The 18,148-nt window shown below is 40.5% G+C and overlaps 3 protein-coding genes across 7 annotated transcripts in view; 2 read left to right on the forward strand and 1 right to left on the reverse strand.

The window, feature by feature from the left end:
* LOC126556214 (glycerol-3-phosphate phosphatase-like) overlaps positions 1-18,148 on the forward strand; it is a 231,494-nt gene that overhangs the window by 196,167 nt on the left and 17,179 nt on the right. The gene's annotated exons all lie outside the window — the stretch shown is intronic.
* Positions 1-18,148, forward strand: part of LOC126556345 (signal peptidase complex subunit 3) — a 586,951-nt gene that overhangs the window by 134,536 nt on the left and 434,267 nt on the right. Inside the window, exon 5 of one of the 3 annotated variants that reach the window (XM_050211603.1) lies at positions 13,717-13,729. The exons of the other annotated variants lie outside the window; for them this stretch is intronic. Coding sequence (XP_050067560.1) covers position 13,717 — 1 coding nt within the window. The 3' untranslated portion in view covers positions 13,718-13,729. Of the gene's footprint in view, positions 1-13,716; positions 13,730-18,148 lie in introns of those variants that run through there. 3 annotated transcript variants of the gene reach the window in all.
* Positions 700-18,148, reverse strand: part of LOC126568757 (DENN domain-containing protein 5B) — a 31,242-nt gene continuing 13,793 nt past the window's right edge. The window contains exons 2-13 of one of the 3 annotated variants that reach the window (XM_050225361.1): positions 10,946-11,471; positions 8,459-9,479; positions 8,066-8,319; positions 7,754-7,963; positions 5,186-5,396; positions 4,840-5,110; positions 4,030-4,323; positions 2,476-2,611; positions 2,012-2,408; positions 1,817-1,935; positions 1,033-1,743; positions 700-907 (exon numbers count right to left, since the gene is read on the reverse strand). In XM_050225361.1, coding sequence (XP_050081318.1) covers positions 718-907; positions 1,033-1,743; positions 1,817-1,935; positions 2,012-2,408; positions 2,476-2,611; positions 4,030-4,323; positions 4,840-5,110; positions 5,186-5,396; positions 7,754-7,963; positions 8,066-8,319; positions 8,459-9,479; positions 10,946-11,471 — 4,340 coding nt within the window. In that variant the 3' untranslated portion in view covers positions 700-717. Of the gene's footprint in view, positions 908-1,032; positions 1,744-1,816; positions 1,936-2,011; positions 2,409-2,475; positions 2,612-4,029; positions 4,324-4,580; positions 4,617-4,839; positions 5,111-5,185; positions 5,397-7,753; positions 7,964-8,065; positions 8,320-8,458; positions 9,480-10,945; positions 11,472-18,148 lie in introns of all 3 variants that reach the window. The other 2 variants (XM_050225362.1, XM_050225363.1) reach the window with 2 other exon arrangements.

Raw genomic sequence — 18,148 nt, forward strand, 5'->3', positions numbered from 1 at the left:
TTGGCCACAGTTTCTGCATTGGGACTGAGTAAATGGGGTTCACTAGTTAATCGCTCGCACTAGAGTTCAGTCTATCGGTGTAGTGTTGTAATTAATCTTAACCAGTAAAATAATTTCATCTCGACCAAATCGCGAGAAGAGCGCAACACAATATTCAAATCTAAAATCTAACACAACCAAAGACACCACTATTCCCTGTTGCTATTCTGGGTTGAATATTCGTTTCCGCTCTTTCGGAAGTCCACTAAAATGATTGTAAAGATTTGCAAAACCCCCATTAATTATGATGAAATAAGTTTTACTGGATGTAGCAAATATAAACCTACTTTCGACGAGCTTTTTTATACATATACTAATATCAGACAAACATCCATATGGAGGACAAAAAATATATGATCCCTCTTACTTTGAGGAGAAATAGGCTTCGTTCACTGATCCTGCAGCAGTTTTACGATAGTAGCAAATTTAATTCGACACTTAAATGTAATGTTTTCTACTCGAGGAATTTATGTAGCTGCATCTCGGAACAAATAAACGCTTAGCTTAACGAAATTTGAAGCTTCCTCCCCGATCACGGAACCGTTGCTCGAAAACGGAAGCTTCATGATTTAGAGTACAGTAGAGAGTATTTTGTTCTGACGGCTACGAGTGCGAGATCACACTCCATTATGCAAACTTTACCTTAACGTTCGAAATCGAATATGGACCCAATCCAGCCTAACAATGAGATCCGATACCTTGAGTAATTGTGTTTTCCAACACGATGTGAAACTCGTCCAAAGGCTCCAATATTTGGCGCAGGAATGTTAGCAGGCCCTTCTTCCGCATAAAGCTCTGCTCTTCGTACATCTCGGCCGTCACACGTGTGTACGCCATCGGGACCAGCATTCGGTGCAGGAGATGTTCCCTAGAAAAAAAAAGACGAACAAAAATGTCTGTTAATTAAAGCCTGTCCAAAAATCGGGGACACTTGCAAAAAAAATAGTAAAGATTCTTCACCACACATTCCCAACATTTCGATATTTTCGTTACCTCAAACTTAAACAGATAAACAGTTGGAAGCGACCATCCTTGCCCAACGTTTGCTTTACGTTATTGATCTCATCCATCAGGTGACAGTAGCAGTGCCACACGGCCGACAACTCCTGCCGTGCGACTGGAGAGACAGCGACACCAGCAATGTTGCCACTAGCACCACCACCAACGCCGCCAGCACCACCCATATGATGCCCTGCACCGAGGCTGATACCCTGCGGTGGAGATTCTGGGCTCGAGCCACTGGTCGGTGGTGAGCCTGAGGCACCACCACCGCGTACCGTTTCCACCGATTCCTCCACCAAGCAAATCTCGAACTGTTCCTTCACCCGTACGAAGTAATCCCATAGGTAGAAATTGCGACCGAACAGCCGGGACGAACGGAACCCGCACAGGAAGGCTTGCTCCAGACACTTTACCAGCCCATTCTCACCGCACAGCAGGTTCGTTAGTGAGCTGGCGTCCCGGTCCCGGCTCGGCCGATAGTGCCATTTAACGATGGCGTTCACGCAATCACCCAGCATGTGCTGTATGTCTGACGGGCGTACCTCCGGCCGTTGTATGCTGGGGCTACGGGTACGGGGTGGTGTGCGGCACGCTTCTACCAACTCTTCACTGTCCACGGTACGGGGCACAAGCTGCCCGATCAGTAGCCTTTCTATCGAACCATCATCGATGCCGCGACCTAGCCAACGGCCACACGGAAATCTGCAATATTAATAGGTGAAAATCAGTTTTAAATTTCTATTTTCCCCACGAATTTCATTAGCTTGGTACGCACTTGTAAGTGTGCCCGGTTACTTCGTTCCTTATAACGACATGTTCTACCAGCCATTTAGATGACATTCCCGTATCATCATGCCCAATTCGTAAAGACGTTAGGATACCGAGTGTTTTGTGCTGCATAAATAACGAGTAAAGGATTCATCACATTATTATTGACAACTCAAAACTGACCGGAAATCAACAATCTTACATGAAACACAAACTCCAACGAATGTCGTGGTACGTTGATGATCTGCGTTTCCCCTAGGCTGCCCGATATCGCAATCCACACGTTCGCCGATGTTGTGGCAGCGCTCGATTTTTTCGACGGGAAAATAACCACCCGATAAGGCAGTTTGGTCGTTGGGTACGTGTTGGTGAAGCAGAAATAGTCCACCGCATTCAGCGTTAACAGATGGTACAGGAATTGTTCCACTTCGTCATCGCACCGCACAAAGGCGGACCGTTTGTAGAGTTGACGCAACAGGGCTGCATCGGACAGTAGGGTGCGCAGGTGACGCGAGAGTACCTTCTTTTCCAGTGCCAACCGTACCCAAGCTCGAGCATAGCCGATGTGTGTTTTAATGTCCGTCATTGCCAGGATGTTGCTGGGAAAAATAAATGCAAGTAAATAAATTGAAAAGGAATTTAAATAATCGAAAATTAACTACTCACCGGATGTCAAACTCTAGCGATTCTGGCAGAGGTCGTAGCTGCTCGGGACCAAGACTCTTACGCTCTCGAGATTTGGACCGACCACGTGTAGGGGAAGGCGGTGGTAGCTGCGGTTCGATGGCCAATGATGAAAGATCTGGAAAAGCGTTATGAGTACATCTTACTACTTATTGCAAATAATATTCTCCTAAGCAAACAAATTGGAACTGAAAATCGCAAACGAAACAGCAAATAATGTAAACCAGGAGAGAAATAAATCATTAAAAATGTCAAACTAAGCACACACGAAAACAAATAAGAAAATTATGTTATAAAAATAAATTATTGAGGATAGTATGGAGTGCAATCTCTAGAACTTGTGGTAAAATGTAGTGCTAAAGCCCATTTGTTTTGTGTTAAACGTAGAAAAGAATGTGAAAAATAGGTGAAGGAATCAGTGCGTTCAGCAAATTAAAAAAATATGTTTTTGTTTAGGTAAAAATATCTTAACAATTACCTATAGGCCCACTATAGGTCTATATAAATAATCTCTTAAGACACTATATTTTGTGAGACACACGATTTTAAATTTACGGACCGAAAAGCATTTAAATCGTAACTTTGTCTTCAATATTAAGCAACATTAAAACTTAAACTAAATAAATAGTTCAAGCCTATTTATTTAGTTTATGTTAAGTTAAGTTTAGCTCTAAAGAAATTAAAAGATATTCAAGCTATGAACCGCATTCAAGTTAAAATGGTGTACACTAGAGATGAGAAACTTCCATTTTTTCGGAACGGAATGGAACTAGTTTATTTTAAGAAAGTAACGGAGCAAACCAGGAGGATTCTCTAAACCTACTTCTACAGAAAAGTAAAAGCGTCATAGTGTGTCAGTCTAGTCTTTTCGTACCGTACAATATCGTACAATATCGAGGAGCACCTTCCTTCCTTAGAAAGGACCGCAAGTTCCACAATAAATGTTGTTTCATCTGGTTTTTCTTGTCTTAACGATCACTGGATAACACAGGCCATCGAATGGCTTACTCCGTTACTTATTGATATTACGTAGTTGACTAACCAGTCCTCACTACGAGGGAACGGATCGGGAAATATTTTAAAGAAATGAAGGAAAAATATTGATTTAATTCTAGCTTCTAGTATGCTGTGGTCCCAGCAGACAAAAACACATTTACCATTTTTGTTGCATGGTTAAACCTATCTGAACAGCAATAATGCGGCCTAATTGCGCCGTTCTGTAGAAAATTCGAAAAGCATTTTTGAATAAAATCTCGATTCATTAAATCATATTTGTTTTAGATTATTAGATATGGGAAATCCTCAAAAGAAATCCATTTTGTTTCCATGTAAAAATTATACTTTTGATTTGATTTTCCACCTTAACCATCAGTCACTGAACATTGAACCCATTATAAAATTAGATAGTTCTAGGCTTAGTGATACCGAGTAGATATAGATAAACGCGCCAAACAACCACACAAACACACACGCACGCACGCAACTCTTAAGTGATACAATCAGGAGCGGAACCAGTGAAGGACACACACTACTCACCGCAGTGACTGCGCGTGGAAAACAGGTTAGCTACCGACCCATTACGCATACCGACAAAAGAAGCAACGACATCGGACAACATAAAGTTAGTAAAGCGACCCGGCGACGTTGGTACCGTTTCCGCCGATGATGCGGTGTAGAGCGTACCGCTCCCCATTACCGTCCGACCCTGCAGACGGCGTATTTTGTGCGCAATGGAGGTGTGATACTTAAAGCCACCCAGCGGTATGCCACCGCTTTTCGGTGGTTTTAGTGTGCGGTAGTAGCGCGTTTCCGAGTTGCTACGTGCTTTTTCTAAATCCATGCAAAATTATGTCGCGTTTGAGGTTCGTGTTACACAAGTCGTTAGAGATTGCGTCGGGATAAGAAGCGCAGAAAGAAACGAAAGAGAGAACGACAAACGAAAGAAAATTAAATGAAGAATTGTAAAAGAAATTCTATCAAATCGTTGAGAACAGAATAAGAATTGAATAGAAGAAAATGAACCACACAAAAAGGTTGCCATATCATGCAGAGTAAAAGCGAAAAGAAGCATAATTTAATAAACGTACAATCCATCCGCTTCCGCATGACAGTCCACGCTAAGGCTGTGTGTGGGAAAGAGAATGTAGCATAAATGATTTTAGGACAATCTATTTCAATGGCTTAGTCAAGTATTACGACTATTTAGAGATACTGCGATGGAGGAGATACGATTGTCGATTTTGTTAGAAGATATTGAAAATCCATTTTTCAAGCCTGATATGTCCGGAGCTGCTAAAATGCTGAAAAGATACAGACGAACGAGTCGCGTATCATTGAACCTCTTACCTGGGGTGAGATAACTGTTTTCCATTTGATGTTTGCCCGGATTTTGACAATCCTTTATCTCGAGATACGCTGCCAAATGTGTCCAGAGGGCCGATTTGCCTTGCTTGTTGATTAACCCGTGGGACCACACTTTCTCCAGCAAGTCGCACAATGATGCAATCATGGTGTTCTCCTCCACACCCGTTACCGATGCTTCCCCACTTAGGCCGAGCTCGATCGCTTCGGTGCCCATCTTTTCCAGCAGCATTCGCTTTGTTTTGCTCTTGATGTCCTAGAAAAAGTGATGTAAAGTACGATTCATAAATTTCTATTTAAATAAATTTAAATTTGCACCAAAATAAGTCACCTTCAGAAGCTTTTCCACGAACGTCCAGTTGGCTTGTGCTAGCAGGGCTGGACTAATTTCAGCACCAGAAAGATTGGCGGAGTTGCGGTTGGATTTATTCCCATCTGCATCCTTGGGAAGTCCCGGTAAGTTGGATGTTCCACCGTCAAGGGATATCTCTTTCACCTTCCACTTAGTGCTGCCATTTTTCACCCGTCGTAAGCTGTTGCCTCTGTAAATAGAGAAGTAATTAAAAAACAGTACATTAATCTAATCGATTATAGCCTAGGCGCACCACAAAGACCCATATATTAATGTACCAAAAGCCAAACAATGTGTATTAGTTAAAGTGCAACACAAAGAAAGTGAAACAGTGGGAGAGCGAGAAAAAAAGTTTGTTCAAATCACCGAAACACGCAAATAGAACGAAAAAAAACTTGTATTATACAAACCGAGAGTAGAATAAAATAAAAATCCTTACCTGCACAAATTACAAACACTTTTTGCTTATTGCCGTGCACTTTTCCTAGCGACTAAAAAAAACAGCGAAGAGCTAAACAAACGACACTCAACAAAATAATGACTGAGGGAAGCATAATTTTTGTTTGATTTGCTAAAGCTTCGAAAGGTATAGAGTTTGCGAAAAAGAACGTCATAAAATACATTTAAATAGAAAAATAAAAGTGATGCATGGATTGGTGTTTGTTAATAGGTAAAAAATAAGGATTTTTATTGCATTTCGTTTCGTTTTCTTTTCCATCTCGTTGTGTGCTCACAGACTGGCATGTTTGCTGCTGCTGCTTAGGAGGAAGATAGAAGAATTCCTTCCACGGTGTCGCTTTTAATGAACACATTCTATAAAACTAAAAACATAATCACGAATTATATAGTTCATGCAAAACGCGTCACATTCATGCAGAACACATCACGCAAAAACGTACGTTTTCTAGAGAGAGGAGGAGCATCACGAACTAATTTACAGTAGTTACAAGCTAAGGAGGAGATATGTTTCGTATCACCTTTGGTTGTGAACGGTATTTTAATATATGCGTGTGCGTAAAAGAAGCTTTTGCTTGGTGTGCTTGTGTGTTGTCTTTTTGTCGTTGGTATGGTTATGAATTTATATCAGGTCCGCAACTTAATTTTCGCTGATTGTCCTGAAAAATATAGCTTACGGAGAGGCAAGACAAGATCATTCTGTACAACAACGCTCAGCCTCCACTGCCTGACCAGTGAAAACTTATCTGAAAACGCTGAAAAATGGAGATGTTCTACCCTATCCGCTATTGCCACCAGACCTTATCTCATTAGATTTCCTGTTCCGATCCATGACACATGGTTTAACTGAACAACAATTCAAATCACACGAGGAAACACAAAAATTCTCTTGGAACTGCCCAAAAGATGATCAGCGAATGTTGTGGCAAGCGATGGTCAATACTACATCATTTTAAAAATAGGCAAACATTTTCAAAAAAAAGGCAGCGAAAAGTTAATTGCGGACCTAATAGAAAAAAAGGAATTTGAATTTTCATTACACATTGTACAAGAAGGAAGTAACGCGAATAAATTACGAGAGTTTAATTTGAGAAAAATAAAGTTTTTGGAAACATAACATTACAAGAAGGTTTTCATAAAAGTGTGATTAGATTGTATTACACAACATGATTTCTTTTTCTGTGCTTTTGGTTGAGTGTATTTAGTGATAGTTTGATTTTTTCTTAAACGGCACACGCATAGTATTTATCTAACAATTTATAATAAAAATGCTTCTACTGTCTGTCACGTACACAAAACTATATAAAATAACAGAAAAAAATATGTCCTAGGCAATAACGATAGGTATTAATGTAGAGCACAACATTTAACGATACAAAAAAAAAGAAATTGGAAGAACAGTACTGTCGAAAGCTAATTTAGTACGTATACAAGTAAAACAAAATTTTAAAACGCTTAACTATCAATTTTTAAAACAATGCTAGTTCATTCAATCAAACAAAACGTACGCCAAAAAACTAACATATAAAAACATATGCACAGGCTTAAATGGAAAACCATTTTACGCATTTTTTAAAGTAACTCTTGCAATATCACAACAATGTACACCTGAGGACGCTGTTTTGATACCATTTTTTCTCTGTTTCGTCATCGGGAATCTTCCTTTCTGATGGATCCTATATGTGTGTTGAAAAATCTTTCTTCATCCAAACCATGTTTTCCATGATAACCATGATAATAGAAAAGCATCACACCAGTATCAAAAATCCAAGAACCGAAACCATTTGAAGCAATTTCCAAATAGAACAATGTGGATAAGCATTCTGCATTCGTTGGGATTTTCACCCCTTTAGTATCATCCCACACAGAATGGCATTGATTTTGCATATTCTTTTGACCGCCACGTCAAGCCTTAACACCCAACAGCACACGTGCCCACAGCCCAGCGTGGACAGAGAAAAATAGTAAACAAACCATGCCTCATTTAACCAGCGCAACACTGCTTCCGGCAGGAAGGAAACGTTTGGCCACACTTACACGCGCACACACACACACATTCGCTTGAAAAAGTGTATAGCGCACTATTTGTACCTTGAGACGCATTCTTGGTTGAGGACGGATTTCTCCAGCAGCGGGAAGCTCCGATAGTAGGGTGCTCGCTTGTCCAGGATTTCACTCGGTGGAGCAACCTCCATATCGACCGTCTGCAACCGTTTGTCTAGAAGCTTTTGCGTTTCTCTCGCTAGTATACATGGTTCGTAGTTGGCGGTTCGGATCATGCTTTCGCCACCGTAACGCTTACTGCAAATAAGGAAAAAAAACACACACAATAAGGCAATTAACGTGTCCATCTAGCCCGACACGAGGGAGCATATGTCAAATGAAGCACGAACAAATAGTTACCGTAAAATTTTTATCCTTGAGTCGAACAATTTTAAACTATACTCCATGTCACCGTTCAAGCTGTCGACCAGCGGGCATCCGTTTAGGTCGTCACCCCACGAAAGCATGATCTTGTTATCGATCAGCGTGGCAAACATTTGGCTTTCGAGAAACCGGGACAGGAACGGACGATGGTGCTGCGGTTGGTCCGATAGAAACGATGCTTTGTCGAAGTTGTGCAACGACTCCCTGTTCGTTAGCCACTCATCTTTGCTCTGTTATGGTAGAAGCGAAAATTAAATTGCGTTAGAATGGAACATTTGTTGTGTCCTTGAGCGGGGGAAACCACAACTTGCTTCGAGGAGGTAAAGCACATAGACTCGCACGAGACTACGCATCCAAGCGTAAACCTACCTGATTTGGAAGTATAACAAAATGCTCGTACGCGGCAAACATCTGCACGAACCGGTTGAGGAAAATTTCGCGCAATGCATTGTTCAGTCTCAGATCTTCGTAGTACTGCTCGAGTGTGGAGAGCGGTTGCTTTTGCTTGGTGCTCGGCATGACCTCGTTCGGACCACCGCTGTCCACCTCGTCGCCCCCGCTACGCCGCACAATATCAACGATCCTTTGCCGAACGTCCGGGCGGGCCGGGACGGCGGTCGGAGGCAGTGGCATGTCGGGCGAGTTCGGCCGGTCCCAGTCGAGCAGATCGTGCAGCGAATGCTTCCGGCGAACGTGCATCCCGGACGGGAGCGTACAGCTCGCCGTCATCATGTCATGGTCCTTGAGGAGATTCTTTGGGCTGAGTATGCTGGGCGGATCTAGCGAACGATCGCGCGGCACCGAGTACTTGTCCAGTATGGCAGTTATTTCCGAGATGAAATCGTGCCGATGAGGAAAGGAGGGTAGCTCTTCGGGCAGTTGCACCGACTTCTTGTCGATGTCTACGTAGCACAGGTTTGCCTCGCTACCGATGCGCACACTGCTGTCGCAATCGGCATGCAGCCCCATCACGAACGGGACCGGCGCATCGAGGAAGTGGTGCAGCGAGGCGGGCAGGATTGGCGCGTACACGTGCGGCCACTGGAAGGGGAACAGTAGCGAAGTGATACACTCCGCCACGATCGTGAGCTTTTGATAGTCCGACGAGCGGAGCAACACTTGGCTCTCGAGCAGCACACACGTGAACAGCTGGATGACACACTCGACGCCGAGATAGGTAAACAGCAACCGTAACGGGAAGTCCATGAAGGGCAGTTCGTCTTTCTGGGCCGGCCGCTGCAGTATGGTGGCGATGGGAGGTAGGTGGGGTTCTTCCGGGGGTATGTATATTCGTATCGATTTGCCCGGTGGCGGTGTGGACACCTCGTACAGAATATTGTACACGTAGCTTTCTAGGCTCAGCCGGGAACCGGGATGGCGCGGAAGACAACTAAAATATTTAAAAAAAAGATGAACATTGTTTTAACACATAGTTTCAAATAAATAGTTGTGAAGTTATAGCATAGATTAAGTATGGAAAAAAATATTTCAGAGACAAAATTACTGTGTTGAAATTACGAAATTTGAAAAAGGCTGTGAGAATATTCGCTTGAGTATAGGCCTTTAATTTGGGAGCACTAAAACATATAGTAGAAGCTCTTGAGGAATATTTATGGTTTGATGTATCCTTTTCCTTTTTTTTTTCCTTTATTCCTTTTTCTGTTCCCAGGTCTTAGAGGTCTCAGAGTAGCCACCAGGATTACAATAGTATTCAATAGCAGATGTATGAATATAAGGCAATTCCGTAAGAGAAGAGGGTTCGAAGATGTTGTTGAAGTATGTCTTTCCTTCGTCGTTGTGGTCATCATAGATATCCATCAAGTATGTTGGTCTCTCAGTAAGGTATGTTTTGTAAGTGGCTCATGACTGCCACCAAGGCTTAAAGTGTCTAAAAGCTAATAACAATAACGACAAGTAAAGTATGGTTTTGTATGCCGCAAAGAAGACTAACAACATATACGTGAAACTGGCTTCAACACCACGTTGGCAAAGAAGATTTTTTTGTGTTTTCTTTTCTTTGGGACTGGCAGGAAAAGATACTCGTAACACATTTAGTTTAAACTATTTGTCCCAAATATTTTTCCCTCCAATGACAAATATCGGGCCGGTGGTAAAGGCGACAACTACGATAGTCTTCACATGATAGGACCAAGATCTAAATCTCATCCGGGGCGAAGTGAGGACTGTTGTGGAGTGGACTATTCAACTATGTGGTATCTGCGTGTCTAGTAAGCTAATGGCCGGCCTGATCTATAGAAGGTGGTTGTTGCGTCAAGTAGCAAAAAATAAATATCACACGAAGATGTTTTTTGAACTATTTCAGAAACACGTTTCTAAGTAGTTAAACTGTCGTTCTATTGAAGGCTGGGGATGTCTCTGAATTGTGGTCAATAGAATTGATTTGTAAATGGACCCAATTTTACCACAGGACCATTGGCGATCGTTTTATTATTATTCTACTGTCATAAGATATGTTAATCGGATATCAGCAACTTTGTCCCATCAAGATACAAGTATGTAGCTATATTTTTCAAGAGGTTTGCAAAAATCGAGTCTCTTATCTTTAATACTTATATTGTGCGTCGTATTTCAAGGGCACTTTCGAGTATTGCTCATGTAAATAGGACACTCATTGGTGGTAAAAATAACCGCTTTGAAAATAAAACTCACGAAGAGCCCAAGCAAATAGACATTCTCGTCAGACAATACGTCATGACAATGAGTTCTGCAATGGGAAGGAACAAATAACAGGCACACCTTGCACGATTACCGATAGAACACAAATAGAACCATCCGTCCGTCTATACCAACATAAAGCATTCTTACTGGGTGCAGCACCCCACCACCGATACTTACCGATAGAGATTCTGCAGAAATAGCTCCGCCACGTGCGCGTACGGCACCTGACAGACGAGCGACAGGCTTTTGGCCACGTACAGCTTATCCTTCGTGACGTCGTAGTAGCTCAGAGCAGATGCCGGCGCCTGAGCCGCAATTTTAAAGTGTCTTGGCAGGGATCGGCTAACCGGGCTTTCCTTTACGCGACGCAACGTACCCGGCGGTGGTTGCTGCGAGCTGGAAATTTCCGTGATAAACATCGACTGGAGCGTGTGCATGGCGCTACATATTTGACGGTTGCGAACCTCCTCGTAGAACACCAGACTGAATCCGTAGCACCGTTTGCCGTCCTCGCGTGTCGTCGCAAACGCGTGGAACCGTGGTTCGATGTTGTGCTTTTGGGTGCGAAAACGCAAACCCTGCGGCAGGGACAGCATGCAAATACCGTGCGCATCGAAGGGATTCCACGCGACGTGCTCTGGATAGTGTGCGAGCGGTTTGCTTTTGTACGCACTGTCTAGCGGAGAGCAATGGAGACTGTCACCTGAAGCGAAAGACAGAAAAGAGTAAATTATATTAGTTGGATAAATATTATTACCATTGTGGAGAATCGTGACGATAAGCATTTCATTATGATATTTCTAATACAAAACGTTGATCATATTTCAATGTAAGAGCGTAAAAAACTCCTCAGCTGGAATTCAAACAAACGGGATTGCTCCCATTTGTTTATAAATTCTCTTTTTAAACAGCCCACATACGCTAGACCTGTAGCGTTACACCATTCCATGACCTATGCTTATGTGCACGACCTACTACTACTGTGCGCTACTGTGTGTCCCATTGGAACCGCTCCAAACGGTAGTTTGTCTTTACTTATTCAACTGTTTTTCCGCCTCCTAGGCAAAGGCCAAACAGAGGGCTACTGACCGAGCTTACTCCAGTACCGCTACCGTACTGCTGCTACATGCCGTCATTGACTCAAAGACGATCCTCCAGAAAGAAAAGTTGTCATTCAAGATGGGTGAGGGTGGTTTGCACGGGAGAAGACGCAACCAAGACGGGAAAGCCTACTGACACAACACCCATTCTATGCCAAGACACAATTGCTATAAGATTGCACCATACAGAGGCACCAAGCACCACACAGTGAACCCCCTAATTCAAGATCCGCAAGCAAGTGTTAGCAACGGTGGATGCCACGTTAGTACAGGGAGCGGTGGCAAAGTGATTAGAATCGCTTAGTGAACATCCCACTCATCCGAACGGCATCATCCGAAAGGCACTACGCTATAGAGGCATGCGGTTGTACCATGGTTGGTAAATGGTGAGCTTATGACATGCTTCACTTAAATGAGGCCAACTGTTACAATTTGACGTAATGATGCTTATATGCTGGATCATACGAAAATTGCGCGAATCTTCAGCAAAAAAAAAAGTGACGGAATTTTGTATCCCGACTAGTACGAAAAAACACACCTAAAATATTAAGATACACTGTGTGATTTGTTGTTAAATTAATGAAAGTGTTTAAAATAGTTTTTATGAAACAAAAAGACACGTTTATTATTGCATAGCAACTTATAGCAACGTTGAATCAGAGCATCATTCGACAATAGCGCTATTTATTTTTTTATCAGAGTTATTTGTTCAAATTTAAAACTGTTCAAATGTTTTATTGCAAATTATGGTTAATTAGCAATAAAACACGCTATTTAAGTGAGTAAATTAACTATTACTTCTATATTTTTTATAAAAAAAATGGGAGAGTACTTTGTATGAATCACTCTGCTTAAAACAAATCTTTTTACAAACTATTACGCATACATCAAATATTGTTCAAACATTGATTACAAAATTAAATGAAAAAAAAAGTTGTATCAGGACTAAAAATAATTTCAAATAAAAATAATTTGGTGCAATCTTGCAAAACTGCCATTTTACAGTACCATCTTCAGGCTCTCATTTCCACCAACTGTCATTTTCCTGAAGTGTAAAAAAGTAGTTTCCATGAACTTCTAAAATGGCAACATTTTTGTGGAGTCTAGGGAGCTTTGCTTCATTACTATTGCAGTAACAAATCGGCTGGGCGAGTAGGCGAGAAAAGTAGCAATTTTTCTTTGGAAACGATGAATAGCTCCGGATATTCCTTGAAATATGAAGAAACACTCGTTGAAGAACCTTCGCAAACGCAAGACGAACTTGCAAAGGCGATTGTGATAACTTAGCTAGCCATTTGCCAACGTTTAACAACCATGGTAATGATCCGCAAGATAGGGCATTCTGTTTCGTACGAACTGAAGCCAAGGGATCATCGACACCCAGGCCGAATATTCAAAATGAACTCAATCACATGTTGTAGCACCAGTTGCAAAATATTTTAAAATGTTGAAATGGACTGTCCGTACAGCCCAGACATTACAACTACTAAGATAAGCATCTTCTTCTGATGCAACATAGCCATGCATAGCGACCAAAGAACCCTCACTTTTTTTCGAAGGAATCCGTATTTTGTCAAAAAGATGAGAAAAAGTAATTATCAGCGATAAAAAATACTTTGGAAATTGAAAGCGTTACCAAGTCTTCATAACAAAACTTTCAATTTCGAAAAAATTCGCATGAACTTATTTATTGTCCTGATGATAAAAACCACACCGGTGCCGATCTTCAAACGGCAGGACCGGGGTTCAAATCTCATTCATACAGTCCCCCCGTGGTAAGGACTGTATAATCAACTACGTGGTAATCGGTAAGTCTAGTAAGCCATTTTGCCCGCCATGACCTTAGAGGTCGTTAAGCCAAGGAGGAGAAGAAGATATCTGTACAAACTTAAAGCAATATAGTAGAGATTTATGGCTTTGATTTTGAAGAAAAAAAAAATTTAAATGACAGCAACTAAGAAAGCAAAGCATGGCTTTGCTGATGATTGTACCATTAGTTCTTCTGCCAGACGCCCTACTACTTTTATGAACAATTTAAATACAGGTATAGCAAAATATGCTAAATACTGCAAAAAAATAGAAGATTGAAATAAACTATAGCAAAGCTGGAGGAACAATGTAAAATACACAGGTGCCACGTTAGATAAACGCTTAGCTATGTACTTCTAGCCCTTTAAGAAACGTAAATCAGCTTAATTCGTGATGCAAGCGCAGTAAGTTACATGCATTTAAATTATTTTTAAGATGTTAAGACCAAGTAGTGTTTCAGTTAATTACCAAAAATTACCTGCACAATCCAGCGGTTTTTTTTTTTTTTTTTTTTTGTTAAATTTTCCCTATGACAAACCTCATAATTTCATGTTAAATATAATAAAAAGCATAACGAAAAATCATAATAATAGTTATTATGTTAAGGTTAAAAACTGATAACAATCAGTATTTCAAAAATGTTAAAAACATACACTTGAACAAATATCAATTTATACATTAATCTAACTTTAAAGAAGAAATCATGATTTTTGAGAACATAAAAATGCTGTCATTGAATACTTTTCATTACAACTTTAATAGAATGTTCCATATTTTGCAAAGAGACTGTTAAATTGTTCCCAAAGACGGAACAAAATTAGAAAATAATCTTTGGCAATGTTCATTACAACTTGTAGATTAAATGTTAAGCTATGTTAATTTTTTTCATAAAATTTTATGTTGTTTGTTTGTATTAAAATGTAATGCTACTGAAATAGATCTTAGGATGATTTTATAGCTCTTATTTTAACAGATTGGATGAATAAATAATAATAACAAATAAATCAACCAAAAATTTTAAGAAATACAGCCAGGTTTATCCCTAATTAAATTAAATAAAATTTAAAAAAAAATCATTTCTCAAGTAACGAAAAACTTAGTCCATTTTAAGATCAACAAATGTTTGTTTGTACTACTCAACGAAATCACAAAAATACAACAAGGGACAGAATAACTCTACAATTATGAAACCAAAACAATTTAATATGGCGCGCAAACAAAACATTGATAACCGACAATGTCGACGACTCACACAAATTCGTACAGCGATGATGCAGAGGGTAACCTATACGTAACTTGTACCAAGATGTTTGCAATGGGACGTCTGACGTACATCGTCTACAGTCAGCTGATTGCTTATCAGAAGAGAGGCCAAACAATTCCAGCGAGTTGATTATCTTTTTTTAGAAAAACAACGACTACCCAACGCAATATAGCGATCGCTGAATGATTCGAAACTGGTGATTACGTGCCAAGAGAATGATCCCCTTAATAAAATTATGATCACACACTTTTACCGTCCGATTTATACTTCGTTGAACTTTCTCCACCATTCTAAAAGCGGTAGTTGGTAAAACGGGTAAAACTCCCATCACCACAAACCAAAAATGCAACAGGTCTGTTTAGTCTCTTCGAACGGCACCGTCTTCCGTAGGTGGGCCTGCTGGTATCATCGGTTTGAAGATGATGAAGCTACCGATGATTAAATTAGCACCGGCTCATTACGGTCGAAAACAATACCTTCCTTCCGCGTCATATACGTTACGGGGACCGTGTCGGGCTACCGACGATAATGTTTTATGATCAGTCTCGCTAGCTATGCTGGAGTGGAAAGTGAAAAAATACTGACCCCATTCGCCAGTACACGGCCCAGACAGTTTTGGAGGTTTGGGAAGTGTAGTGAGTTTGTTTTTCTTTGATTTTCAGCACCGGACAATGTTTGTTTCTATTTAACGATTAATTCGGGCAGGAAAACTCCCGGTATTGACGGGCGTTTTTAAACTCGCCCAATGACTTTACTTCCTCCCTTGTGAATTCGATGAAAACAATACTGGAAACGGCAAGTAGTAAGAAAAATACTTCCGATTTCACTTTCGAAGGTGGCCAGCCAGGCGTGGAATATTTTTTCACCCTTAGTCTGCCTCCAACCCATTAACCCCTGCTCCAACAACATCGGAGAGCTGGCTGCAGCGCCTAATCGTAGTTGGTAGGACGGTTATGGACGAACGCACCTTTGCTGCGCATTCGAATGTACTAAGAAGCCACATTTCCGCAAGACACCGACCATAAATGCTCGTTTGAACGCCACATTAAAGCTAATGGTAATTAATAACTAACGCATGCACAACCGATGGGAAAATGGCTAACCCTTCCCTTGCTACCAACAAACCCTTAGCTATTAGCGATGTCTAGTCAATAGCGCGTACACAACACCGCATCAAACTTCCTCGCTACGATACAAAACGTTGGTTAGCTTCAATTTTGCATTACAAGGAAGTACCGCTTGTCTGCATTAACTCCCAACGCTTATTACTTACTTTCGCATTAATAAACTACAAATTTTATTTTCATCAAATCGCTTACATGATTACATGAGTCACATTGGTCACAACCACGTACATACTGCTCTCTTTTACCGCTTCGGGGTGATTCATCAGCAAGAAAATGATTTCCTCCTTTACAAGGCTCATTTATTGCCGACCTCCAAAGAGTCATGGATAGCGCCTAAATATTGGTTCTTGGCATGGCATGAATCCTTCTGCTCACGCCACATGACCATGAAGGTGGATGAACTTGTTTCCATAGCCTTGATCAATTTATTAGAGAAAAGTGCTGCTCATGGTAGAACGTTTTATTGGTGCCTTAAACAGCAAGCCGACACAGCCGTCTGGTTCATTAGTTGATTAAAAATATGTTGGTGTTAAATAATTTGTATTTGTTAAAATATCGTCTACGTTGGGACGGCTTTTATAGTGATCTGGATCGTTATTAATAAGGGTTGACAAATAGAAAAATTTCATGGGGCTTATTTATTTGTTATAAAACCAAATAAATCAAAATAAAATTTACAAGTAACGCTTAATAGGAATTTCCTGCCTTTAAATGTATTTTAACGTTGTTTAATAAACTGAGTTTAACATCACATGCCAGTTACGCTGTGATAATTCCAAGACAGTAGTGGTATGATAAATGCAATGTTCGTACAATTGATTGTTTGTTTTTCAATTTGTGTCAGCGTGATTAATGGATGTTTACCACCTTTTTTTGTCTACTTTTGATTTTTTCAGAACGTCTAGACGTGTTTGCTTCAAGAACGAGAGACGAGCTTAAATGACGTCCGTATTTTTATCTATTTTTAACTTTTTCTTTTAGCAATACGGCCTAGTCGTCCTTTATGAATACAAAAAAAAACTTTTTATTTTTTTCTTGAGGTACTGTTTTTTTTTACTGAAACTGTCGATATAAAGATAAAAAGGAAAATATTCCTTAAACGACACTTTGAACAAAATAAGCTTAAACGGACACAAAAGTAAAGTGCAAAATTAGATAAATATTGATGTTTTATACTAAACATGAAAACTGCAGTATATCTTATTCTTCTTTTGGCGGTACCATTTCAAGATGGCTTGGTCTGCCATTTTTGGCTGTTCTAGAGTTAATTTTACGCAGCCATGTAGTTAGTCCTGCGTGCGTGAAGACGGTTCCGGATGGAATTTTGATACCGATAGGAAGTATATTTAACCTAAAATTTAAACATTCTACTGCTCAAAACGTTAGGTTGGTAATGTGCATTTAAATTCACAAAAAAAGAATACAAATCTACTATTAGGCTTGGTCTACTGTCAATGCTCGGTGGCATACGATTTTATCGTACGACCAAATTCGGCAGATTAGTCGTACGACAATTTTCGGTTTGACGTTTGAATTAACAAATGAAGAAGGAAGGCTCTCATTATACAAGAATTCTGCTACCCGTTGCAAGCCACCGTGCAAGGAAATCAATTTTTTTGATTTGCTTTCACGACCAAAATTGACGTTCAACCTCATCTGTCAAATTCCATATATTTCCCTTGCAACTAGTGGCATGCCACCGAGCAATGACACCAGACTTATTGACTGGAGATTATCATAGTGGACTACTATGATTCTTTTTGACATGTGACAGTCAGGTGTTTTACAGGGTTTGTCTGTTGAAAATGTAAAATCATAAATGATTTATGGCAAACACTTGGGATGAAATTTTGGACTAACCTAGATGAAATTGTTATGGTTTCAGATAACATGGAAAAAATCTTTTATTATAAAGTTACCAGATGAGGCGGCTCGGTGCTGGCAACATCGGCGCCTACAAACGGCAGGACCAAGGTTCAAAACCCATCCGGACGGTCCCCCCGTAGTGAGAACTGACTAACCTCACTAAGTGGTATCCATAAGTGAAGAAATACAACCAGGCCGTTCTTACGAAAAAAAC

This window comes from Anopheles maculipalpis, chromosome 2RL, assembly GCF_943734695.1.
Source record: "Anopheles maculipalpis chromosome 2RL, idAnoMacuDA_375_x, whole genome shotgun sequence".
NCBI lineage: Eukaryota > Metazoa > Arthropoda > Insecta > Diptera > Culicidae > Anopheles > Anopheles maculipalpis.